This window comes from Vulpes vulpes, chromosome 2, assembly GCF_048418805.1.
Source record: "Vulpes vulpes isolate BD-2025 chromosome 2, VulVul3, whole genome shotgun sequence".
NCBI classification, from domain to species: domain Eukaryota; kingdom Metazoa; phylum Chordata; class Mammalia; order Carnivora; family Canidae; genus Vulpes; species Vulpes vulpes.
Genome location: NC_132781.1, coordinates 48,271,672 through 48,296,185, shown reverse-complemented (window position 1 = coordinate 48,296,185; position 24,514 = coordinate 48,271,672). Strand labels below are relative to the sequence as shown.

The 24,514-nt window shown below is 61.7% G+C and overlaps 5 protein-coding genes across 8 annotated transcripts; 4 read left to right on the top strand and 1 right to left on the bottom strand.

Moving 5' to 3' along the window:
- The first annotated feature begins 1,788 nt into the window (after positions 1–1,788).
- On the top strand, positions 1,789–2,596 carry RNF224 (ring finger protein 224). The gene has a single exon (XM_072748026.1). It carries the CDS (start codon positions 1,871–1,873, stop codon positions 2,333–2,335), a length of 465 nt encoding a protein of 154 aa, XP_072604127.1. The 5' UTR covers positions 1,789–1,870; the 3' UTR covers positions 2,336–2,596.
- Positions 2,597–3,343: 747 nt separating this feature from the next.
- SLC34A3 (solute carrier family 34 member 3) lies at positions 3,344–9,547 on the top strand. 4 transcript variants are annotated; one of them, XM_025987918.2, is made up of 14 exons: positions 4,061–4,145; positions 4,571–4,657; positions 4,810–4,933; positions 5,207–5,296; positions 5,741–5,869; positions 5,945–6,088; positions 6,167–6,278; positions 6,359–6,554; positions 6,741–6,830; positions 6,921–7,008; positions 7,100–7,267; positions 7,350–7,466; positions 7,546–7,670; positions 8,974–9,547. In XM_025987918.2, exons 3-14 carry the CDS (start codon positions 4,849–4,851, stop codon positions 9,436–9,438), a joined length of 1,809 nt encoding a protein of 602 aa, XP_025843703.2. In that variant the 5' UTR covers positions 4,061–4,145; positions 4,571–4,657; positions 4,810–4,848; the 3' UTR covers positions 9,439–9,547. The 4 variants fall into 4 exon arrangements, with proteins under 4 accessions (XP_072604123.1, XP_072604124.1, XP_025843704.2 ...); XM_072748022.1 differs by lacking the exons at positions 4,061–4,145; positions 4,571–4,657 and adding an exon at positions 3,344–3,466; XM_025987919.2 differs by lacking the exon at positions 4,571–4,657 and having other exon boundaries at positions 4,046–4,145.
- Positions 9,548–12,798: 3,251 nt separating this feature from the next.
- Positions 12,799–15,289, top strand: TUBB4B (tubulin beta 4B class IVb). Its single transcript, XM_025987939.2, has 4 exons — positions 12,799–12,953; positions 13,238–13,346; positions 13,428–13,538; positions 14,075–15,289. Exons 1-4 carry the CDS (start codon positions 12,897–12,899, stop codon positions 15,133–15,135), a joined length of 1,338 nt encoding a protein of 445 aa, XP_025843724.1. The 5' UTR covers positions 12,799–12,896; the 3' UTR covers positions 15,136–15,289.
- Positions 14,074–18,607, bottom strand: CIMIP2A (ciliary microtubule inner protein 2A). Its single transcript, XM_025987941.2, has 7 exons — positions 18,552–18,607; positions 16,897–17,111; positions 16,577–16,815; positions 16,362–16,488; positions 16,073–16,167; positions 15,632–15,749; positions 14,074–15,370 (listed from the first exon to the last, which is right to left on the bottom strand). Exons 1-7 carry the CDS (start codon positions 18,605–18,607, stop codon positions 15,282–15,284), a joined length of 939 nt encoding a protein of 312 aa, XP_025843726.1. The 3' UTR covers positions 14,074–15,281.
- A 1,995-nt stretch (positions 18,608–20,602) lies between these two features.
- STPG3 (sperm-tail PG-rich repeat containing 3) lies at positions 20,603–24,362 on the top strand. Its single transcript, XM_025987972.2, has 6 exons — positions 20,603–20,709; positions 20,803–20,966; positions 21,042–21,176; positions 21,289–21,377; positions 21,614–21,905; positions 22,018–24,362. The coding sequence occupies exons 1-6, from the start codon at positions 20,603–20,605 to the stop codon at positions 22,149–22,151; spliced, it is 921 nt and encodes a 306-aa protein (XP_025843757.2). The 3' UTR covers positions 22,152–24,362.
- The last annotated feature ends 152 nt before the right edge of the window (positions 24,363–24,514 follow it).

Genomic DNA, 24,514 nt, shown 5'->3' with positions numbered 1-24,514 from the left:
CCCCAAGAGGGCCACCAGGAGGACCATCACGTTGGCAGGACCAGGCGGGTGGGACTGGCTCTGGCAAGTTTCTGTGAGTAGGATCCCAGGCAGCCAGGACCAGGCCCTGCCCATCCGTGAGTCACCGCCCTACCCCAGCCGGGGTGTTTTTCTGGTTCCTCATGAAATGCCCAATTCCTAAACATCTGCGATGTGGCCCCCATGCCATGCTGCTCATCTGCTGTCCTGCCTCCAGGGCCTGGACCTCCTGAATGAGGTGAGCAGAAAAGGAGCTGGCCAGTGCTGCCCCTTGGAGGACAGATCTCCCGTTTATCTGAGCAGTGTAACATGCTTGCCTTGGTGGGATGTGTGGGGAGCTAAGCTGCGTGAGGCTGGCATTGCCTCACTGCTAGGGTGAGGCTGGAATGCCAGGGCAAGGAGTGAGCAGTAAGGCCTGCGCTGGGCACTCTGATGTTTCCAGGGCCAGGCAGAGACAGCCAGACAAGGAAACTGAGCTGCCCCTGCAAGATGGATGAGTCCTGGTGCCAGCCCTCCCCTGACCCAGGGTGACTGTCCTGTCTCTGGCCGTGGGTGGATACGTCATTGGCCTGACTGTGCAGGGACTCAGGAGTGCCATGCTCCTGGCCCCTGCCCCATGGCCTGCCTCCACCAGAGGATGACCCCACCCAGGCCAGCCACAAAAAGCTTGTTCAACTGGTCAGGGAGGCTGCTGACAGCACGGTAGTAGGACTAAGGAGGAGCCCCTCTGGTTCTGGGCTCCCTCCCCGCCAATCCCATCTGTCCTGACCATTCTTGATACACCCCATTCTGCTGTGCCCACAGTCACAGTCACCTTGCCAGCTCAGGGGCCACAGCCAGGCAGATGCTAGGGGGAGGCGGCCTCTAGTGGGGGCCACCAGGGATAGCCACAGTGTGCTCCTGGGAGCTTCTGGGTGATCCTTGTGTGTGCATGGAGGTTCCCATACCTGTGCTTGAGCACCTCCTTGGGGCCCTGTGGAGCAGGCCGCTGCCCTGTAACGGGGGCCTGACAGACCCAGACCAGGCAATAGGAAGGTGCTGTGGACACACACATGCACTGTGAGGGAGCTTTGGAAGAGCAGGACCCCCGCCCCAGGGCTCTGAGCCTGTGAGGGTCCTGGCAGGTTACCTGGAGGGGGCTACACTTGAGCTGAGAGCTGAAGAAGCATCTCCTGGTTCAAAGCCAGAGGCTTTCCTAGTGCAAAGTGGAGGGATTATCAGAGTCGGAGGTGGGTCTGGCTGGCTCCCGAGGCCAGGAGAGGGACCAAGGTGAGCTGTGAAGCCAGGCCTGGAGGGGGACTGCTGAAGCTGGCCTGGGGAAGGGGGGTGGGGGTGGGGGGCGCCTTATCTCCTACTGGGTTGATGGTGCTAGTGGATCCAGTTGCAAGTGCTTTGTGGCTGAAAGGGGAACCCACACCTGCCTGCAGCCACCACCTGCCTCCCTGTCGACTAGTAATGCGAGCCCCAGGGTGGGAGCCGCAGGGCGCCCTGGGTCCCCCTCCACCCAGGACATCCTCTGGCTGGGCAGAGCTGCCCGGCAGAGCGAATGCAGGTAAGAGCGGCCTGGGGCTTAGGCAGGCTAGGGTATGGGAGGGCGAGGAGTGGAGCAGGAGGGCCATAGAGAGGGACCAAATGGCAGGACAGGCTGCTGGCCAGCCAGCAGCCATGGAACCCTGGGCTGTGCCCAGACCCTGGTGTCTGGGGCCCCGCCGGCCACCCCCTCACCCCCGGCTCTGCCGAGGCCCAGGACCCCATGCTCTGGGGCAGACTCCCGGTGTCACAGCCCAACCACGCGAGGTAGATCTCGAGGCAGGTGAGGTGGGCCGCAACTCCCCTGCACGCCTTCCCCAGGATGCTGCAGCCAGAGAGTCCCCAGGTCTCTGAGGAGGGGACCGCTGCCAGCTCCCGGCGGGGTGACTGCATCATCTGCTACTCAGCCTACGACCTCACCGGGCACCTGCCACGCAGACTCTACTGTGGCCACACCTTCTGCCAGGCGTGCGTGAGGCAGCTTGACGCTCCAGCCCAGGAGCAGCGCTGGATCCCCTGCCCCCAGTGCCGCCAGAGCACCCCCACACCCCGTGGAGGGGTGGCCATGCTGGACCTCGACCTGGCCGCCTTCCTGGCTGTGAAGGCTGAGTGGGAGCCGTCCTGTGAGGAGCCCCGGGTGCCCCCCAAAGGCAACACTGCCGTCACTCAGCAGCCAACCAGGCTCTGTCCCTCCCTGGGCACCCAGCCCCACTTCCCCTCATCCTGGGGCTGCTGCAGTGGCTGCAGGAGCCTCTGCTGGGGTGCCCCTGGCAGTCCTGAGGTCTGAGTCCTGCCCATACGACTGCGGCCCACAGTGTGCCCGCCTGGGAACCTCGAACTGTGGCACCACCAGCCCCACAAAGCCCGGGGACCGAGCATCCTGCGGGCTGCCCTACACGGACCCCCCAGACTGCAGTCTAAGTGAGGGGCTGTGCCCACAGCACTGTGAGGCTCTGGGAGAAGAGGGTGGCCTCCTGCTTATCTTGGCCAGGATTCTAGGGCCTCAAGCTAGCCTGAGCACATGCAGGGTGAGGGTGCTGCTGTCAGAGCCACCTGCAAGCCCAGCCCAGGCCAGAACTCAGCCCAGAGGATGCCTCCACAGGTCAGGGCCTGGCCAAGTCTGTGCCTGGTCATGCTGGAACCCATCTCCTCTTCCCTATAGAAGGTCCCAGAGGTGTGAGCCAGAGCAGAGACAGAACCATTTCCTCCATCCTTGGCTGGCAAAGAGTACCTGCAAAGTTCATCTGTTCAACAGAGCCCGCTGAGTGCCAACTATGTGTTGGGCACTGTTCCGGGAGGGTCTTCTGCAGGCACAAAGTCCCTGCTATGACAGGTGCCCAAGGAGAGGGCCCTGTCTGGGGCTAGCTCTAGGCCCAGAGAGGGTGGGGACCCACCATGGTCACTCAGTAGAGCTGCTCCCACATTCAGCCTTTTCCTGGCCATCACCTTCCTTCTGCCTCATGGTGACCCCCACACAGACCCTTCAGAAGGGCCATAGCAGGTGCTGGAGGCTATGGACACAGACACTCCCCCAACTCAGGTGGCAACATCCCCATCCCCATCCAGGGAAGAGCTGTCACATGGCCACTCAGGAGCCTCTGGGAGGGACTGCTGGGCCTGCCCTGGGCAGTGGGAGCAGGATGGGGAGGGACAAGAAAATTTGCTGAGAGGACACTCAGAAACCTCCTCCTTCTCTGGGGCAAAGTCCCCCAGGCATACAGCGATTGGTGGGCAGCATCTGGCCCAGGGTGCTATGGCCAGCAGGCCCCCTGGGGAGACCAGGCCCAAGGGGGAGGGGAAGGAGCATGTGCAGCAGAGCAGCAGGAAGGGACTGACCCTGAGGCACCCATGAACCATGGGCCGGTCGGGATCATTCTCCTGTGGGAGTGGACAAGACGGGCTAGGTCTGCCAATCCAGGTAGGGTGGGCAGTGGGCCAGGCAGCACTGTGACCTGGGGATGGTTCCTGACACCCTGCCCCCACCCCATCTGCCCAACTTGCAGATGGAAGTGCAACACCCTCCACTGTTACTACCCAGCACTGAGGCTGAAGCTGCTGGGAGCTCTGCCGGGCCCAGCCCTGCACTGAACCCGGATCTGAACTGGATGACCCCGAGCTGGGGCCCTTCCCACCCACCTGGTGCAAAGGGCTTCCCTCCCACTATCTGATGGGGTAGGGACCACCACAGTGAGGTCTGCAGAACTCGGGGCCAACTTCCCGAGAGGCCTCCAGGCCAAGCTGCCAGGGCCCCAGCATCCTGCCCCACCTCGCCCCAGGTAGACAGTGTGCAGTGTCTGCTGGTGGAAGTCGTGCACGCAGAGCCTGAGCCCAGCCCTGCAACACACCTGGCCTGGCTCAGGGCCCATCCAAGGAGAAACCCCACTGTAAGAGGGCTGGGCTGGGGCCCTGGAGTCCTGGCCCCAGGCAATAGCAGCACCTAGGGCTGTACAGGTACCCCTCTGGGGCCTCCACTCCTGGGTAAACATTAATGGGGCCCAGAGCACAGCAGGTCATGTGTGTGCCCAGCAGATCTTTGACCGGCACTTGCTTCCGCCCTGTGTCTCCTCCCCGCAGGCGCCCCCTTACTCCCCTCACAGGTAGGAGCTTCTAGAACCAGGTGGGGGCCCGGGGACACCAGGACCAGGGCTGGGTGACCTCCTGGCGCAGGGCGCAGGCCCCACTCTGAGCCTCCCCAAGCTGAGAATGAAAATCAGGAGGGAGGGGTGACCTGGGCCCTGGACCCTGGGGACTGAGAGGGAACTGGGGGAGAAGACTAGACCCAGAGGGTTGAAGAGAGCTGGGATGGGGGCACCCAAGCCCCTTGCCCTGCCCCCATCACTGGGGGTGTGGCCCTTATCAAGGGGAAACGTCACCGTTTGGTATCAAATGCCAAAGTCTAAACTGGGACCATCTGCAGTGTCCCTGATGACACCTGATAGGAAGCTCCCTGGGTTCCCAGCACCTAACCACTTCCGGCACCCAGCACCCTGTGCCCTGGGCCACCCACCAAGTCTTCTTCCAGCCAGGACCAGCGAGGGAGCCAGGGAGCCAGGGCCCCCTCGATTCTGCTCCCCGAAATTGGACTGGGCTCGCCTGACAACTGCCTGAGGTTACTGTGACCACCCCCCTGTACATGGAGGAGGCAGAAAGTCACCAAGGCCAGCAGGGAGTGGGGAGGAAAGACAGATCTCAGGTTAGAGGACCCCAGGACCTGGCGGGGCAGCAGGAGGACACACGTCTGACCTGACTTCCCCCCACCAGATCCAGGCTTGGGTCTGGGTCTGTCCCTGCCAGAAATCCATGCCGAATTCCCTCACGGGTGGCCAGGTCCCCTCCCATACTCTGGACACAGTTGGCCTGGTGGACCGGAGTCTGGGAAATGCAGGTACCAGGAGCCCCAGGGCAGCAGGCCTCAGCCTGCCCCTCTGCCTACCTATCCAGCCCCTGATCCATTGACCCATTTAAGTGGGGAGGGGTTCCTGCAGAGCCCAGGGCGGCTTGTGATGATTCTGGTCAGGGCCAGACAAGCTGGAGGCCCCCTTCCTCTCTGTTCCCTGTTTCTGCCTCTTGCCCCAAGCCCCTATACCATAGGCCCCTCCACCCCCTTTGGCCCCCACCTGGGAGTATCCTTGGCCCTACTTCACCTTGGCTTGTGCAGGGACCTCCGGTTCTGCCCCAGTCTTGGAAGAGGGGGAAATGGACCCCTGGGGCCTCCCTCAGCCAAAGGACACTGGCCAATCCTGGAAAGGTAGGTTTGGAGGTGCTGGGTAACTGGGCGAACAGGGCTCCAACTCCCCACGGTCTGAGTGTGGAGATGGTCCTTGGGGAGGGACAGAAGGGAAGAGGTTTGCCTCCACAGGCTACATAGAAACCTACTCCACAGGCCACCCCCTCAGGGGCCCTGGTCCTTCAGCTCAGCTGCCTGCCCTGTCTGGAGATGAGAGCCACCCCACCCACTCTGCTCCTCCTCCTTCCTCCTAATGATCATTAGGTTTCTGGGAGGTCCTAGGGGCGGTCTGCTGGGCCATTTTCTACAAAGGAACAGAGGAGGGACCCAGAGCCCGCCATGGGGGACAAGGAGGCTGACCCAGACCCTGCCCTGGAGGGAGACAGGAACAGGACTTCGAGGGGTACCAGGCAGGGCAGGGCTGGGTGAGGGCTGGCTAAGCACAGCCCTGCCCTGTGTTCTCAGAGCTCAGCGTGGCCGGCAGGGTACTCCGGGTGGTCATTGGCTTCCTCAAGGCCTGTGGGCTCCTAGGCAACCTCTATCTTTTCATCTGCTCCCTGGACATCCTCAGCTCCGCCTTCCAGCTGCTGAGCAGTGAGTGCCCAAGGGTCTGGGGGTGGGGCGGGCAGCCAGCCCTGCACAGCCTCAGTGAACCTCCTGTGGACACAGGCAAAATGGCTGGAGACATCTTTAAGGACAACGTGGTGCTGTCCAACCCTGTGGCTGGACTGGTCATTGGTGTGCTGGTCACAGTTCTCGTGCAGAGCTCTAGCACATCCTCCTCCATCGTGGTCAGCATGGTGGCCTCCAAGTGTGAGTGCCCTCCCTCCCATCCCGGGCTGGTGGTGGTGGGTGGGCAGAACACAAGAGGCTGATGCAGCACCCCTACAGTGCTTACTGTCCAGGCCTGTGTGCCCATCATAATGGGCGTCAACGTGGGCACTTCCATCACCAGCACCCTGGTCTCGATGGCACAGTCAGGGGACCGGGATGAGTTTCGGAGGTGAGTGGGGGGAGGGGAGGGCCAGGGGCTGCAAGTGAGGCCACAGCTGGGGCCACTAACCACTCTGCTCCACGCGGCAGGGCCTTTGGTGGCTCGGCCGTACACAGCATCTTCAACTGGCTCACCGTGCTGATCCTGCTGCCCCTAGAGAGCGCCACAGCCCTGCTGGAGAGGCTCAGCGCTCTGGCTCTGGGTGCCACCAGCCTGGAGCCCGGGGGTCAGGCACCCGACATCCTCAAGGTGCTGACAAAGCCTCTCACACACCTCATCGTGCAGGTGAGGAAGGCTGCTGCCCTCCAGAGGCCCTTTGCACTCCGAGCACGGTGGGAGTGGGGTGGAGGTAGTACCTCAGGTTCTACCCTGAGCCCAGGGCGGAGGGCATAGTGGGCTGGGCTGTGGGCATCAGAGTCCCAACCGAGTCCTGAGGGTCCAGTACATGGTCACGATCTCTCTGTCCCCCAGCTGGACACTGATATGATTGCAAGCAGTGCCTCAGGCAACGCCACCAACGGCAGTCTCATTAAGCGATGGTGCGGCACCCGGGAGGTGATGGTGAGGTGCCTCTGACCCCCGATCTCTGACCTGCGGAATTACTCGTGCCGCCGGCTCTGAGCCCATCCTGAGCCTGCCCTGCCTCCCCAGACTTCGGGGAACAGCAGCGACTGTGGAGCGACCATCTCCGGCCCTTGCCCCGAGAGCAACAGCTCTACGGTGGTGGAGCAGCTGCCCTGTGAGGCCCCGCCCCTCCCTCAGCCACGCCCTGGGCTCACCCCTCCCACCCCCGCTCCGCCCCCGGCTCACCGGCCCCGCCCCGCCCCCAGGCCACCACCTGTTTGTGGGGACTGAGCTCACAGACCTGGCTGTGGGCTTCATCTTGCTGGCCGCCTCCCTGCTCCTGCTCTGCACCTGCCTCGTCCTTATCGTCAAGCTGCTCAACTCTGTGCTGCGCGGCCGCGTCGCCCAGGCTGTGAGGAAGGTCATCAACGCTGGTGCGGCCAGACTGGGGACCTGGGGGTGAAGGCGGGGAGGGGGGGCGGGCAGAGGGTGATCCAACCCTCCCCCGCCCTGCAGACTTCCCCTTCCCGTTCAGCTGGCTCAGCGGCTACCTGGCCATCCTCGTGGGCGCCGGCCTGACGTTCGTGCTCCAGAGCAGCAGCGTCTTCACCGCTGCCATCGTGCCACTCATGGGTGAGTGCAGAGGGGGCCCCCAGGGCCCTGGGGCGGGGGATGAGGACTTGGCCCTGGTGGAGACCCCCGGCTCCTGCAGGGGTTGGTGTGATCAGCTTGGAGCGGGCCTACCCCCTCTTCCTGGGCTCCAACATTGGCACCACCACCACAGCCCTGCTGGCTGCCCTGGCCAGTCCTGCGGACATGCTGCTCAGTGCGCTCCAGGTACCACCCTCCCTCACCTCTCCCTGCCCTCCGGCCTTCCCGCTCCACCCCAGGCCTGTGGCTTCCCCCTGGGCTCAGCCCCCTCCTGTCCAGCTCTGCAGCCTGGTTGGCACTCGCTGTCCTGGGACCCACATCTGGCTGCCAGGTCAGACCTGCAGCCCCACCTCCTGTAACCCTGGGGACCCTGTGGACATCTTTTGGACCCCCAGCCCTGCTCTTCCTCCCCTGGGACCAGGTCATTTCAAAGATACTATGGCCTCGGGGTGCCTGCTCTTCCTTCCTGAAAGCCCCTGCCCAACCTCCCTCGAGGAATCCCTGTCCTCAGCCCCACCCCGTGCTGCTGTGTTCCTTCAAGGGATCTCAAGCCCCCCTATCCCACCACCTCTTGGATGCACCCCCCCACCCGCACCTAAACCCAACAGGTCCCTGGACAGCATGCCATCTTCCTGCCAAAGCCCTACCACACCTGTGCTGGGTGCTCCCAGCTGCCCTTGCCCAGGATGCCTCCCTCTGGTCCCCTAGCTCTGTGGCCCACACTCAGTCCCATTTAACCCTGCTAAGTCTCTCTCTAAGTCACCCTTGCTGCAGTCCACTGTCCTGGCTCTGCTTTTGCTTTCCCTCCTCCACTGCCTCTGCCAAGATGCCCAGACAGGCGCAGCTCCTGAAAGCCCAGATCTTGCTGAGCTTCTGCCCACAAGCCCTCCCTACGACCCACCTGGATTTTTGCCTCTTCTCTGTCTACTCAGACCCTCTCAGTGCAGGGCCCTGGTCCACCCCCTCCAGGAAGCCCTCCGACTGCACCTTCCACACCGACTTCTCAAGGCCAGCAGCCCCCAGAGGGGGCTATGTTCCCTGCATGTGTGGCCATGCACCTCCTCCCCACAGGAGCCAAGCCAGAGCCCAGGGCTGGGTGGCCAAGACCACTTGTGGATATGCAGGAGTGAGGTCACTAAGCATGAGGTGTGGGCAAGCTAAGCCAGCACAGGAGAGCAGGTCCAGGAGGCCACTGGTGATGTAGCTAGCACACTGGGATGCTAGACTGGGATCCCACCCGTAAGTGTGTGGAGGGGGGAGGGGGGCACTACTAGAGGAGCATATCCATACCCTGCTGGAATCTGCCCTTCTAAGGGGACCCCTTGAGAACACAGGGACCTCAAACAGGCTTCCGACTTAGTATCCTTTTTGCCGGGGTAGGGGGTGGCTATGGGTCGGAGGAGGAAGAGCAGGTGTCCTGAGTAGCCAAAGGGGACCTGTGTGCCCTAGGACCCGGGCTCCTAACCCTGCCTGCCCTCTGGACTTCTAGGTTGCCCTCATCCACTTCTTTTTCAATCTGGCTGGCATCCTGCTGTGGTATGTGGTGCCTGTCCTGCGGTTGCCCATTCCGCTGGCCAAGCGCTTCGGGGATCTGACTGCCAACTACCGCTGGGTGGCCATTGCCTATTTGCTGCTCAGCTTCCTGCTGCTGCCCCTGGCTGCCTTCGGGCTCTCCCTGGCAGGGAGCACAGTGCTGGCTGCAGTCGGGGGACCCCTGGTGGGGCTTCTGCTCCTCATCGTCCTGGTCAATGTCCTGCAGCGGCACCGGCCAGCCTGGCTGCCCCGCCACCTCAGGTCCTGGGCCTGGCTCCCCATCTGGCTCCGTTCTCTGGAGCCCTGGGACCGCCTGGTGAGCGGCTGCTGCCCTTGCAAGGTCTGCAGCCCCCCTCAGGCCGCTGCCAAGGAGGCCCACTGCTATGAGAACCCTGAGGTCCTGGCCTCCCACCAGTTGTGAAGGGCGGGCACTCCCACTTCACCGACTCCTGGGTACCCCGGGGGATCCAGTAGAAGACTTGAGTCACCTGGTTTGCCTACTTTGCAAATAAACAAGGCTATGACTCAGGTGTGAGTGGTCTGCACTCCCCTTACTACAGAGGGCCCCTGATCATGCTCCAGGGTGAACTGGAGGTGAACCAGCTCCGGCTGTCCCCCAGGTGACACTTGGGACCCTCTACAGCCCGTGTGGGTGTGGGCACACACCTAATCCCAGAGTCCCAGGCTGTAACTCTGTTTCCCTCCTGAGCCTCTGGGGACCAAGTGGCGGCCAGTCTGGAGGATACAGACATTCCTCAGAAAGAATCTGTGGCTGGGACTGTTGGGTGAAGGATGGAGGAGTGGCCGGCTCCCACGCCCCACCACCCCCTGAGTGTGCGCCCTGGGAGCCAGGTGCCGGCAGCTCCTCCGAGAGCCAGCCTCATGGTTCCTGCAGGTGCCCAGGGCCTGAGGAGAGGATGAGCAAGGACCAGGAGGCCCCAGACCCCCACTCCCATACTGCCCCCCACGATGGGCAGGGCACAGGGCAGTGTCTGAGTAAGCAAAGGCTCAGGGATGCCGTGGCCCAGGAGACCAGGTGCCCAGTGCCCTTTCCTCCCCCTTCGCCTGCTCCCCACATGACCCACCTCCTGGTGGGTCCTGCCCGCACCTGGAGCCCCTGCCAGCATGCCACCCAAACCCCTTGGCTGTGAGGATTGTGAAGGTCAGCGGGTGGAGGGAGAGGCCGAGCACTGTCCCTCCACCTGGGGCTGGGGGTGCACTCCCCCAGGGGGCTCCTGCCCCCCCTGCCCCTCCCCTGAGGGGCACATGCCCACAGAGTAGAGGTGGAGGTAACATGGGTAGGAGTCTGGCCTGCTCCAGCTCTTCAGTGCTGCTATAGGCAGTCACCTCCTCCTTGTCTGGCACCGCCTCCCGGGGCCCTCCAGGTTTGCCCACCCAGCCCCAGTGTGGGGAGAGTGAATGCTCAGCAAGAACAGACCTGGGGAGCCTCAGGGCCAACGCATAAACAGTCCTGTCTTTCCACTCCCCTCAGAACTCCCAGCCCTCATTCCCCTCTGCCCGCCCCCCCCAAGCTTCCAGGCCTCTGAAGCCTGGGGTTCGCTGCTCACCAATGGAGGTAGCTTCCTGTTCTGGGGCTCTTGGGAGCAAGACTGGGGGCGGGCTCATACGTTCCAGCTTGTCCTCCACCCCCAAACCGCCTTCTGTGACCTCAGGACACTCCCAGGGGTGGACATCAGCTTTCTGGGCCCTCTGAGCTGGGCTGGACCTGGCTAGTGCCCTAGGGAGACATGCAGGAGCTCTCCCTCCCCGTGGTGGGGACATGGAGGGAGTGGGGGAAGCACCGCAGGCACCCCTCCTTCCGGGGCGGGTGAGGCTGCCCACAAAGGCTGACTGCGGGTCCTTTGAGGCCATGGACGAGTGTCTGCCTGCCGCCCCTGGCTGGCAGTAACGCACCCTCCCGCTGGGACCATGGCCACCGGTAAACAGAGCCTCCATTTGTGGATGCCTCCAACAGCTGCAGGCTGGGGCGGGGTGTGGGGGGGCAGGTGCCCAGCCCTCCCACAGCCCTGCCCAGGCCTCCGCATCCCTCCTGGCCACAGACCCGCCCTGCGCCGAAGCCCTCCTGCCCCACACAGCCCCACTTCTCCACATGGAGGCAGGGACAGCCTGGGCTCAGGGTGGGGGGGTCTGCAGGGCCTCCCCCACAAGCCTGTATAGCAGCTACCACCATGGTCCTTGGGCTCATGCCTCAGGGCCACAGGGAGACTTCCGTGGTCTTGCACTCAGTGTCTACCTCCTGGGGTCATGGTGGACAACCTGGTGTCTCTGAGCTCTAGGGCTCACACCTGGGCAGAAACACAGCCTCTGCTTTGTTGTTTACAAAGTAGGGGTGGCACACTGAAACGTGGGCACAGGCGCAGGAAGCGGGGCCGGGGATCTCAGGCCCCACAGCTTGGGGCAAGGGGGTGCGGGGGGGGGGGGCGCGGGGGGCCAGAGAAGCCTTTGACGAACTCCGAGAGCAGCCCTCCTGGACTCACTGGGGAACCTCTGAGCTGCTCCCTTCCTCCGCGGATCTCTGGATTCATGACTGCGGCAGAGCCGGGCCCAGCCCACGGCTGCCTGGGCAACTGAGCGAGTCTACGGGGCCCTGTGAGGGAACCCTGTGCACCTCGCCCGGCAGCCGGGTCCACCTTCCCGCACAGGCCGTGCTGACTCACCCTCCGGCCACTGCAGTCCTGGAGGAGCACAGCTGCAGACCACTGTGGGCCCGAGAACCCTGGGCTCTAGCCAGCACGCCGCCTGCTCCTACTTTCCCGCACACGTTCGCGGTCGCGGTTGCCGCATACCGCAGTTCCGAGCACCTGGGAGACAAGCCAGGGATGGGGTGGCGGCTCGCGGGCAAAACCAGAGTCTAGGGAGGCGCGGGCGGACACGGCTGACGCAGGGCTGCCCTTCGGGAGTTTAAGAGGGTCTAAGAACAGACTGCGAGTGCCCTTTTGAAAGACGGACCGAAAGTGCGACCACATGTTATATAACTGTGTTTCCTTATAGATTTCCCTCAGAGCACTGGGGAAACGCAAAAGCACTTGTCAGTGCAGGCGTGGCTGGGGCAGCGGGGCCCAGGGATCGGGGTCAGGGGCCCGCCCGCGTCTCCACGCCGCTCTGCGTGCTCCCGGGGCCGAGGCTCCCGGCAACCGGCGCGGCGCGGCGCCGTCTCCACAACAAGAGCGCGGCGACAGGGAGGGCCCCCGGGACGGCGGCCCCACGTGCTCCCTCACCTGACCGCGACCGGGCGGGCGAGCACGCGGACCGAGGACGGCAGCGGGGCAGCTACCCCCCTGTGCCCCCGGCCCGCGTCAGGCCACCCCCCCATCCCCTGGCCCCCGCAGCGCCCCCGCTCCCGCGCCGGCCCGTCGTTGGGTTCCTTAAGGCCACCGGGGCTGCAGAGCCGCCCCGCCCCGCCCTCCCCACCAGCCCGCGGGCCCTCCCCCGGAGGCCCCACCCCCCACGCCCGCGCGCGTCCCCGCGGCACTGCGGCGGTTACCAGGACGCCGGCCCTCGGTCGGCGTGCTCTGTGGGGCCAGCCAATGAGGGGGCAAATCAATCATTTGAAATACCCAATGGGCAGAGCACTGCAGCTCGAGGGCGGGGGTTCTGATAGGGAGAGCGGAGGCCGAGGCGGACCAATAAAGAGCGAGCGGCGTTGGGAAGGTGGGCGTTAGGCGGACGGATCGACGGGGAGCACAGCCAATCAAGCCGGGACGCCTGCCAGCCTCGTTCTGGCGGCCCAATAGGAGACTGGCGGGGGCGGGCGCGGCGGCTATATAAGCGTTGGCGGAGCGTCGGTTGTAGCAGTCTGCGCGCCCGTTCCTCGGCTTTTGCGTTCGTCCTTCCACCCGCGCCGCCGCCGCCGCCGCCATGAGGGAGATCGTGCACCTGCAGGCCGGCCAGTGCGGCAACCAGATCGGCGCCAAGGTGGGCAGGGGGGCTCCTGTGGCCCGGCGCGGGTCTCCCGGGCGGATAGGCGGGCGGCCGAGAAGATGGCGGCCGTAGGCGAGCGGGTGGGCGGGCGGCCCCCCGCATTGCGGGCCCGCGCTGGGTCGGGGCCGGGGTGGCGGCGTGGGCCCCCGGGGACGGACCTGGGCAGGCGCCGGCGGCGGCAGCGGCGTGGGGGGAGGGGAGGGCCGCGCCCATCCGGGGCGGGGCCGGCTCTGCCGGCGTGACTCAGCCCGGGCCCGGCCCGCCTGCGTCCCTCACAGTTCTGGGAGGTGATCAGCGACGAGCATGGCATCGATCCTACCGGCACTTACCATGGCGACAGCGATCTGCAGCTGGAGCGGATCAACGTGTACTACAACGAGGCCACCGGTGAGACACCACGCCCCTTTCTCAACTACTACTGCGTCCCCGCGGCTCTCCGCTCGCTCACGTCCCCCTCTCCCCTCCTAGGTGGCAAGTATGTGCCCCGCGCTGTGCTCGTGGACCTAGAGCCCGGCACCATGGACTCCGTGCGCTCGGGACCCTTCGGGCAAATATTCAGGCCAGACAACTTCGTTTTCGGTGAGCTGCGGGGTGGGGGCTTGGCAGCGGCATGATAGCCAGGAGGGCTCAAAGGTCAAGGGGTGCCCAAGGTCGCAGCCGGCAGCATCGCAGAGCTGAGGTCGTGATCCGTTCTGCCGCTGGAGTGGAAGCTAGATACTCTCCTTCCCTGTGTGGAGTCTCTGAATCTCCTTCTAAAGCGGCTTTGGGAGGAAGGCCCAGCTGTCCACCCGCAGGGAAGGAGCCGGCAGATGTAATCTCCCTGCTGTAACGTTGAGTTGGGAGGCAGGGGAGGCTGTGTTTGCAGTGCCTCTGTTCTTGAGAATTGGCGGGGGGGGGGGGACGGTGGGGAGGAGAGGATTTAAAGATAAGGTGTGTTGACCCTAACTTAAGTTTTAAAGGGGCCGGTCGTTGCTTTATCAGTTTTGGGGTCCGTTTGCTATACATGCAGATCAAGCCGTGTGTGTCCCGTCACACCGTGTCATTTGGGCTTTTTGGCATGGGTGACCAGTGGTGACCACATGCCCGGCAGAGAGTGACTGGCTGCCCTCTTACAGGTCAGAGTGGTGCTGGGAACAACTGGGCCAAGGGGCACTACACAGAAGGCGCAGAGCTGGTCGACTCGGTGCTGGATGTCGTGAGGAAGGAGGCTGAAAGCTGTGACTGCCTGCAGGGCTTCCAGCTGACCCACTCCCTGGGTGGGGGGACTGGGTCTGGGATGGGGACCCTCCTCATCAGCAAGATCCGGGAGGAGTACCCAGACAGGATCATGAACACATTCAGTGTGGTACCCTCGCCCAAGGTATCGGACACAGTGGTGGAGCCCTATAACGCCACCCTCTCGGTCCACCAGCTGGTAGAAAACACAGACGAAACCTATTGCATTGATAACGAGGCTCTCTATGATATCTGCTTCAGAACCCTAAAACTGACCACACCTACCTATGGGGACCTCAACCACCTGGTGTCTGCCACCATGAGTGGGGTCACCACCTGCCTGCGCTTTCCTGGCCAGCTCAATGCTGACCTGCGCAAGCTGGCTGTCAATATGGTCCCCTTCCCCCGCCTGCACTTCTTCATGCCCGGCTTCGCCCCACTGACCAGCCGAGGTAGCCAGCAGTACCGGGCCCTGACGGTGCCCGAGCTCACCCAGCAGATGTTTGATGCTAAGAACATGATGGCTGCCTGTGACCCCCGCCATGGCCGCTACCTGACTGTGGCCGCAGTATTCAGGGGCCGCATGTCCATGAAGGAGGTGGACGAGCAGATGCTGAACGTCCAAAACAAGAACAGCAGCTATTTCGTCGAGTGGATCCCCAACAACGTGAAAACAGCTGTCTGTGACATCCCACCCCGGGGGCTAAAGATGTCTGCCACCTTCATCGGCAACAGCACAGCCATCCAGGAGCTGTTCAAGCGCATCTCAGAGCAGTTCACGGCCATGTTCCGGCGCAAGGCCTTCCTACACTGGTACACGGGTGAGGGCATGGACGAGATGGAGTTCACAGAGGCCGAGAGCAACATGAATGACCTGGTGTCTGAGTACCAGCAGTACCAGGATGCCACGGCCGAGGAAGAGGGGGAGTTCGAGGAGGAGGCGGAGGAGGAGGTGGCCTAGAGCTGATACCTGGTAAAGCGCGTGGAAGCTGTGTGAACTCTTTATTCGCTCACAACCTGTTCTCTGATAGCCGTGTCTCTGTGTGCACTCGCTCTTTTTCCTGTCTGGACGTCACATGCTGTACAGATGCCACCATTAAAGCATTTTCATAGTGTCTGGTGTTGCCTCTCCATTTCCTTCTGATAGGCCCTGCGGGTACTGTTGCCAAATGTCATTGCGTAGTTGTCTTGCATGGCTACAAGGGACAGTGTGCAGCTGAGCCCCTGGCCTTGCCACATGCCCAGAGTAGGGGTTAGCACAGGCTTCACAGGAGCTGGGGTTGCCCTGGGCACCTGCTTCCTGCCCGGCTTGACTATGAAGTTCTGGAGGGCCACTATGGTCTGGGGGTACAGCATGCGCAGAGGGGATCCCAGGCACCCAACTCTTCCCCAGAGTGGCCTGGTCACTGTGACTTTATCTAGGAGGTGGATGAGGGAGTGATCCACTGTGTACTCACATGGTATGAACCCCATGTAGAAAGGGATCAGGCCCTGGCTGCTATAGATGGTGTTGCTGGGCCAGTGTGTTCTGGGAAGCCTCTCACCCAGGGCACAGATGGGGTTTCTGAAGAGGAACTGTGGAAACAGGTGCTGACACAAGCTGCCTTCCTCAGCTCATAAAGGTAGGTCGTGGTGAGGACTGGGCAGCTGTTCTGATCTGTGGTTAAGGCTTGGGGTGGGGGTGGGGGGTCTTACCCACTCCCCACAGTGTTCCAGAGCAGGGAACTTTGGCCCCGACTAGAGAACCGAGGTGGGTGCAGAGGAGCGGGGGAGCCTCTGGCTTCCCTCCAGGGAAGCCAGCTGAGCCTTAGCTGTGCTCCTACCTGCCCTGAGGCAGATGCCACTGTGCAGACCATGCTGGGCATTTGGGAACAGGCCCTGGTGTGGTGGTGTCCTACCTGGTTCTTGTCAAATTCATCCATAGCCTGTGTGACACCCTCGCGGTAATTGACCCCCATCACCCAGGCAAACTGAGGGACGAAGCCAGCGTAGCCTAGGGGAGGGAAGTGGTCAGGGTCCTACCCCAGGTCCCCTCCCATCTCCGCTAGGTGTACCCACACTCTAGGAAACAGTGGGCAGGGCCGGGGCAAGCCCTCCTCACTTGTTCTCCCTCATCCTCCTGGGCCCCTGGAGCCTTGCTGGACTGTTTGGGGGTGGTGAGTTCACACTCAGACGCAGGGCTCCCACCTGAAATGGCCTTGCGTTGGATCAGGTTGGGGTGGTCCAGCTGGGGCAGCCTGTGGAACCTGCCCACATCCAGGGTCTCCTGCTGGTGAGCTGGGGGTGGGTGGTACTCCTTCCTGCAATGGTACAGCTGCGGTGGGAAGGGTCAAGTCACTGCCTCAGCGGCCCCACTGGGCCCAGCTGGGGTGAGGCTTAGTCCCAGCACCTCTCCCAGTTACCTGGTCCTGCCCAGGGGTCTCGTGGACAGGGGAGGTGCTCCGCAGGCCTGGGTGTCCAAAGTTTCTGGAGTCCCCCTTCCTGCCTGGTGGGCACGGGGGATAGGGGGGGTAGGGCATGAAGCCCGCAGGCAGGAGGACCTGCCTGGATATATTCTCTACTCCTGGTGGCCCCTTCTGAGCATCTACCTCCTGGGGTGGGAACCGGCCTAGGATCTCAAACTTCTTGTAGGGCTTCATACCTGTACGGACAGGGTGGGTATGAGTGACAAAAGGCAGGAGGGTGAACTGGGGCAGGCAAGGCTGGTGGGCGGGCGGCTTACCGGTGTAGTGGGGGATGTAGGGCTCAGTCAGGTCACGGCAGGGGATTGAAGGTGGCTTGGGCTTGCTGAAGTCCTCAATGAATTTGGGCTCGGATATTGGGGACAGCACAGAGCAGGAGCTCTTCTGCACACCAGGGTCTGTGAGCAGCTGAGCAGTGGTGCGCCCATAGGTGTTCCCCACCTGGTAGCGCAGTTGCGGATAGAAGCCAGCATAGCTGTGGAGGGAAGAGGTAGAGTAGGTGGGGCCCCTGTGAGCAGGGTGTGGACGCGGCCTGCTGGCCATAGGCAAAGTACCTAACCTCACCTACAGAATGGTGGTCCTGGGACACCTGCCTTCTGAGGTGCACAGGGCTTGAATGGGAGGCACGAGGCACTGAGAACAGGCCTGGCCCAGAACAGATGCACGGTCGTCCTTACCACCAGATTGCCTTCTACTTTCTTTCCAGCTGGCCTCAGGCAAGGAGGCTGAGAATGAGGGGACAGGGATCTCTGCCCCCTGAAGCGCTTACGGGGATGGTGACTGGGTCCAGGCCTGGACCGTGGCACAGCCCAACCTACAAAGGTGGTCCCTCTGGGCATTGCAGGAACTTGGCCTGGACTTTTGCCACCCACGAGGCCAGGAACCAACTGTATGGGACCAGGATTTGAGAGGCAGGTGGGAGGGCTGCTGGTAGGAGGCAATGGCTGAGGTGTCATTTATTTTTTTTTTAAAGATTTTATTTGGGCAGCCCGGTGGCTCAGCGGTTTAGCGCCGCCTTTGGCCCAGGGCCTGATCCTGGAGTCTCTGGATCGAGTCCCATGTTGGGCTCCCTTCATGGAGCCTGCTTCTCCCTCTGCCTGTCTCTCTCTCTCTCTCTCTCTCTCTCTCTGTTTCTCATGAATAAATAAAATATTTTAAAAAATAAAGATTTTATTTATTCATGAGAGACAGGAAGAGAGAGAAGGAGGTGGAGACATAGGCAGAGGGAGAAGCAGGCTCCATGCAGGAAGCCCGATGTGGGACTCCATCCCAGGACTCTGGGATCACACCCTGAGCCAAAGGCAGACACTGAACCACTGAGCCACCCAGGCATCCCATCATTTAGAGACAGAAGGGGAGGTAGTGGTGGGGCCTGCATGATCACCCAGGCAGTGCAAATTGTTTTCTTTCGAAAAACCTGCCAAAGCAAATGTGGAATTACTACTTTGAGAGATAAGCAGGGCTGGAGCGCAAAGGGCAGGGGTCGTCTTCTGTGTCACCTGGCCTTGCGTTTCCCCTAGAACTACTGTGAAGAGCTAGGTTAGCCTCCCTTCCAGCCTTCCTTCCTGCCCTTGGGTGTGTGTGTGTGTGTGTGTGTGTGCACGTAGGTGTGCTCATACACTTCCCATGGGGCTCGTTTTAGTTCAGCCTCTACGTTAGGGGTACCCAACCTGGCAGGCCTGGTGCCCCCACCATCCACCTGCTCCAGTGGCTTATGTCTTGAAGACATGTGGCAACCCTCTGGGGCATCTGGGGTTTATCCCGTTGCTGGGCCATCCCCCGGTTTCTGCTCATCATAGGCCTGTTGGCCATCGGGTGGGGCTCTTGGTGCAGTGCTGGCAGGGAGGGCACCCTGCCCTAGCATCCAGACCTAGCCCCGCTCCCCCAGCCTCCTCCTCCGCTCCCCCAGCCTCACCCAGGGATGTAATGAGGTTCTGGCGTGAAGAGACCGTGTTTCTGAGTAGCTGTCATCTTGTCTCAACAGCACCTTTGATGGCTCCAGCCCCTTTCAGCGTCTGACTCCCTTCCCTGAGAGGAGTCCCTGTTGCCTGGAAACCATTGTGAAGGGGCCTGCCATTGTTGGGGCCTTCCTGGTCCAGGACCGTTCCTTAACCCTGTGAGTGCTCCCATTTTACAGGTGGAACACCCAGGCCCAGACAGGCAGCACTCTGAGGGCCTCAGAGCTCAGAGCAGGGGACAGCCATGTTGGCCTTGCCAGGAAGGGTGGGGTGGCATTGAGCCTGGACTCTTGCTACCCCCAGGAGGCCAGTAGCCAACTGAGCCCCTTCCTCAGACCAGAGGCCCTGGAAGCTTCTCAGGCATCATGGGAGGCCTCACTGGGGAGGTGTCTAAGCTCTGTTGGGACTCTGTCCTGGAGAGTCTTTCTGCTGGAACTGAGGTCTATTTTCCATCTTAACACCTGATTTAATTATTATTTTTTTGTATGGGAATGACTTTCTAACGATAAAAACAAACGTATTGAAGGAAAAAAATGAGCAGATTCTATTACACGTCAAAAAAAAAAAAACATGACAGATACTCAAAGGCAGACTACAAGCTGGGAAAAAAGATTGCAACACGTGTTAGGGAGAGATACACTATCAGTGTCAAAACTTCACAGAAACAAGACCAATTAACACCATGGTAGAGAAATCCACATCATGTGAGCGTCTTAAGAACCCACGGGCAGGAAGCACAGGGACACAAGGTTGACACATGCCAATGATGGAGGTGTTGGATGCCCCCCGAAAACAGCTGGTGAGTATGTGTCCAGTCCTCAGTGGATGTCACGTACTTGGACAGGGCTCTTCGCTCATAAGCACCTACCAGAAGGAAATGATGGACATCGACCTGAGGACACCTGTGCCATTTCAGCCATCAGAGTAAGACTTGTTACAGGGAGAGATCAGGGCTACAGAGAGTGACAAGGACTTGGCTACCAAAGCTGCACCTGCAGCCACATCAGTGATGCCCTTGGAGAACACTGTGTGGCAAGGGAGGGGGCCCAGAGCACAGGCCGCAAGCCCCTCACCCTAATGAAACGTGTGTCACAAAGCAAGTTTCCCTCTGTCTCTCCATCCACCCATCTGGAGCTCCTCCGGAGGCCAGAGTCAGTGCTGGATGGGAGGGATCTGGAGAGAAAGAGACTTGGTTGGGGTGGGGTGGGTCTGGAGGATGGGACGTTTTTGAATGGGCCCTGCCTGTGTGGATTAGGTCAGGACCAGGGCTAGGACTGGCAGGCTGGTGAGTGGCAGAGGGCATAGCAAGGGCTCTGGTGCCCAGTGGGCTCTGTCATTTGGGCTTATGATTCCTTCACGTTTCCACCTGGGCAGCCCCTTCATCTGTGACACCTTACAGCCTCTGGGATCCTCCTAAGTGGAAAACAGGCCTCCATACCTCAGCCCTGCCTGGACCCCCAGGCAGCTCCAAAGACCCTCTGGTCAGCATGGTCCACCCAGAACCACCTTCCAATGATTTGCTTTTCTAAAGGGTGGGTTTCCAGCAGGAGCTCCGCCCCCTCCAGGGAGTTTCCTTGGACCCATCCCTACCTCCGCCCCACTCTCCTCATTCTGGATGGCCCTGCACAGCTGGGCACCCCATAGCAGCCACTCTTCTCATTCCTGTGCAGAGGCCTAAGTCCTCCCAAAGCCCTGCTCAAGTGGACCCTGGCCCTCCAGAGGACACCAGATTCTAAGAGAGGAGGGGGGTTGGGATAAACAAGGGGAGAAGAGGCCAAGCCAGAAGTCACTGGGGGATGTGAGGGGTCCTCTTGGCCAAGGCTGACACCACAGCAACCCATCCCACAGGCCAGGGGTGGGTGGCCCCTTGTAACAGCTCCTCCCAGGGCTGGACAATGCACCTTTCCCAGGGAGTCCCCGGCAACCGAGGCAGGGGGTGCCCATGACTGGCTAGTGAGGTCACAGAGCTCTGAGGTGTCCCTTGGGAAAGGAGCCAGATACTTTGACAATGAATTTTGACCAGAAAGCTGTGAAATTCCTGGCAAATTTTTACATCAATGGAGGCCAACACTGGACCCATGGCCCCCTGAGGCAGAGGCCACTTGTGCCAGCCCAGTAACTTCCCAGGGGGCTGGGTGCGCTGGAGGGGCAGCTCAGATGGGGTGGCCACTGGGCTGGCCGTGCAGCGCTGCTCTGTCTCCCTGGCAGGCCCAAGGCCACTGTACTGTTGTGGGCTCCCCAGCCAGAGGCCGCCTGGGAGGCCATGTGGCCCATAGGGGTGCAGGAGCTCCAGGCCCACTGCAGGGTGCCGGTGGGGCCCGTCCACATCCACGAGTGCCCTCCTATCTGCACCCAGGACCTGAGGGAGCTGTGTGAGTCAGGGTCCTGCTAGCAGGGGTGGGGAGGCGCCTGCTGAGTCCCCAGGCCCAGAGCTTGCTTCCTGCCAGGGCTGGAGCGACGTCCACCCATCGTGACCGACCTGCAGGTCCCCGGTCCCACCAAGTACCGGGTGCCCAACGCTTCCGTCCGCGAGTGCTCCCCACACCCCTGCTTCAGCATCGGCCGCCGGCACCCCGGCCGCGGTGCGTGCCCCTCTCTGAGCCCCCCGCCGCCAGCCCCCTGTCCCGGGAGTGGGTCCCCCCCTCCCGGCCGCCAGCCTGCGCTCCCTCCCCAACCACGCCGCTGCTCCAGCAGAGGGTGGTGGTCGCAGGGCGTGGCAGACCCTGTGGTTCCAAAGCGAAAGCCCCTTCACACAGAAGGCTGATTTCAACCAGGAGCAAAAGGTGGAGGGTCAGCCCCGCAAGTCCCTGGAGGGGCTCGGGGCGGGGCCCGGAGGGCTGGAGGAGGCGGTGCGGCCTGGGGGCGGGGCTGAAGGAGGGGCTCGGGGGCGGGGCAGAAGAGGGACTCGGGGGCGGGGCCGGGGCGGGGTCTGCAGGGGGTTGGAGGAGGGGGCCCGGGACTGGCGGAAAGGCAGCCTGGTAGGGGCTGGCGGGGCCTGCAGCAGCCTCTCTCCCAGTAGTGGCCATCGCCCGCGGATTACCGGCCGCTCAGCCGGCCTGCCTGCCCGGCCTTCAGCTTTGGGGGTCCCCGCCCCGCCTCCAAGGCCCTTGAGGCCCCCTCCGGCCGGGGGTTGCTGCGGACTGAGGGTGCGGGGATCCGTGCCCAGCCGCCGCTTGCCCCGGAGGCCAGGAAGCTCCCCAGCCCTAGCCCCAACACCTACAACATCATTCCTGGGTGCCATCTGCGGAGTCCCCGCCCCCCCGCCTTCTCCATGAGCCGCTCACCTGCGTTCACCGCCTGGGTCATCTCCCGTAAGGAGGCCTCTGAGGGAGGAGGCCAGGCCAGGCCAGGGGCGGGGGTGCGGGCTCCGCCCGTTGGCAGCTGGGAACTGTTTGGCAGCTGGCTCCCACCCTGTCTCTGCAGCCCGCTCTCCGGGTCCGGCTGCCTACCACGTGGAGGATTGCTATGACTCGCGCTTCCCCTCAGCGCCTGGAGTGGTGATCCAGGGTGTCCGAAGATCCAAGCGCCACGACACAGGACCCTTCTGCACGTTGTAGCACCTGCTGGGCACAGCCCTGGGCTCCCTGGGGGCCTTCCCAGGCATCCCTGTGGAACTCTGGGCCTCCAACCTGGCCTTCTGACTCCTTGGGCACCTCTGATCCACCCTTCTGGCTGGCTAATCCTTCTGTGAGCCATGGACATCGAGAGGGTCCCAGCTGGAAGCCCCCACCTGCCCACTCCCTTGCCATACAGAGATGCTGTTGGTTCTTCCCAACTCTGTTGTGCGCCTGACTGGTGAGCTGTCCCACAGATGTAGGCTGCTGCCAACCTGCCATGTTTGGCTTTCCTTGGCCAGGGGTCTCCCTCTGCTTCCCCCTTGGTGCTCTCCTTTCTAGGATGAGTAGAGGGGCAGCCTGGGACTTCCTGGCTGGGGACAGAATGGGAGGGGGCCCTGTGGGCAATATAGGACACCCCCACCTAGCTGTGCTACCCTGGGGACTGGTCCAGCTGCCATCTTGAGGTGAGGTCAGCCTGCCCAGTCACTGGGAAGAGCCCAGAGGACCAGCTTGTCAGGGCCTGGCTGCACTTCTTCAGCTCCTGCCCAAGGACCTATGAACTTGCCCAGGGCCATGTAGGTCATGCCACAGCCAACAGACTTCCTGGGCCTTCACTTGCTAGGGCCCTATCCCTACCCACAGCAACACCCTGCCTTTCTACCCAGGGGTTGTCACCAAGATTGTCTCCCTCCGGGGGCTGCACATGCGGTTTGGTGGTGGCTCCTATCACTGCACCAGTTTCTCCAGAGGTCCTCCCTGGGCCACCCATATCCTGGGCCAGAGCTTGACCCCTTCAAAAAGGCAGTGAGTGCCACAACACCTGCTGTGATGTGGACATCATCCCATTCTGCAGGGAGGCCAAGGCCCAGGGAGTCTGAGTGTAATGTACTGTGACCTCTTCTAGGGCTGAACCATTGGGGGGGTCGAGCTCCAGCACCCCTGGGAACCAGAGCAGTGGCATGGCAGATGGCCGTCCTTAGGTCTTGGGCTGATCAGCTCAGCCAGCAGGCAACAGAGACAAAGCTGTAGAAGCCTTGTCCTTGGGGGCTTGGCTCATGGGGAAAGGGGGTGGGGAGCAGGAGCTCTGCTCACAGTGGCCCCGCTAGCAACTCCTAGGGTTCCAAGTCAGGAGTGGGACCAGCAGGAAGGATGGAGCAAACCCCTCCAGCTGGGCTGACAAGGGAGGACTTCCTGGAGGAGTCAGTGGCAGAAGTGACTTTTAAAGATGATCAAGGGCAGCCCTGGTGGCCCAGCAGTTTAGCACTGCCTTTAGCCCAGGGCGTGATCCTGGAGACCCAGGATTGAGTCCCATGTCGGGCTCCCTGCATGGAACTTGCTTCTCCCTCTGCCTGTGTCTTTGCTTCTCTCTCTCCTTCTCTCTCTGTGTGTCTCTCATGAATAAATAAATAAAAATCTTTTAAAAAAATAAAAAATAAAGATGACGAAGAGTTTTCCAGCCGGTAGGAAGGGAATTTCTGGCAGGATAAACCTCAGAAGCCAAGGCACACAAATAAGGGTGTGATGTTTGGTGTGGCAAAACTTGGGAGGATACAGGGCTGTTTATGGAAGGAGGTGAGCTGGTGAGGTGAGAGGCTGCAGAGGGCTGAATGCTGGGTCCAGGGGCTTGCACTCTCAGCAATGAGGAGCCCGTGGATGGTGCAGACCAGGCAGTGCCCACTGACCGTGTAGGAGCTTCTTGCACGGCAAGGGATAGGGGGCACCATGAAACCTCAGATTTGAGTTCGTGGTGTGCCAGGATGCATAGGTCAACCTGAGGGCCTACCACCTTGGATTAGCTTGGGGGTTTGGTGCTCACGGGGGTGAAAGAGGGTGCCTGTCCTAGGTCACGATTCCACTTTGTCCCAAGGTCTCTGCTAGGCGCTTCAGGAAGCACACTTAAGAGTAGTTTTCACAACACCCCTGTGCTGTGAGCTTCATTCTGTCCCCGTCCCTGTCCCAGTTCAGGGGGAGAGAGGATTGAGCATCTGGTGAGGCCCCAGGGCAGGGAGCCTCATTTTCTTGAAGCAAAAAAATACTCTCAGTGTCAGAGGCTGCTGTGAGGTAAGCCACAGGATTTTTCGTGATCCTGGAGACCTGGGATCCAGTCCCACATCAGGCTCCCTGCATGGAGTCTGCTTCTCCCTTTGCCTGTGTCTCTGCCTCTCTGTGTGTCTCTCATGAATAAATAAATAAAATCTTAAAAAAAAAAAAGTAAAGTATACTTGGTCAAAATGATTAGTTTTGAAATTCATAAAGGAGGCCTAGCCCGCGGGCAGCACCCCTTCCGCGGTTCACCCATCCCCAGGTGCTCTGCAGCACCCCGCTATGCCCCCTCAGAAGAACCTTATCTAGAGGGTAAGCTC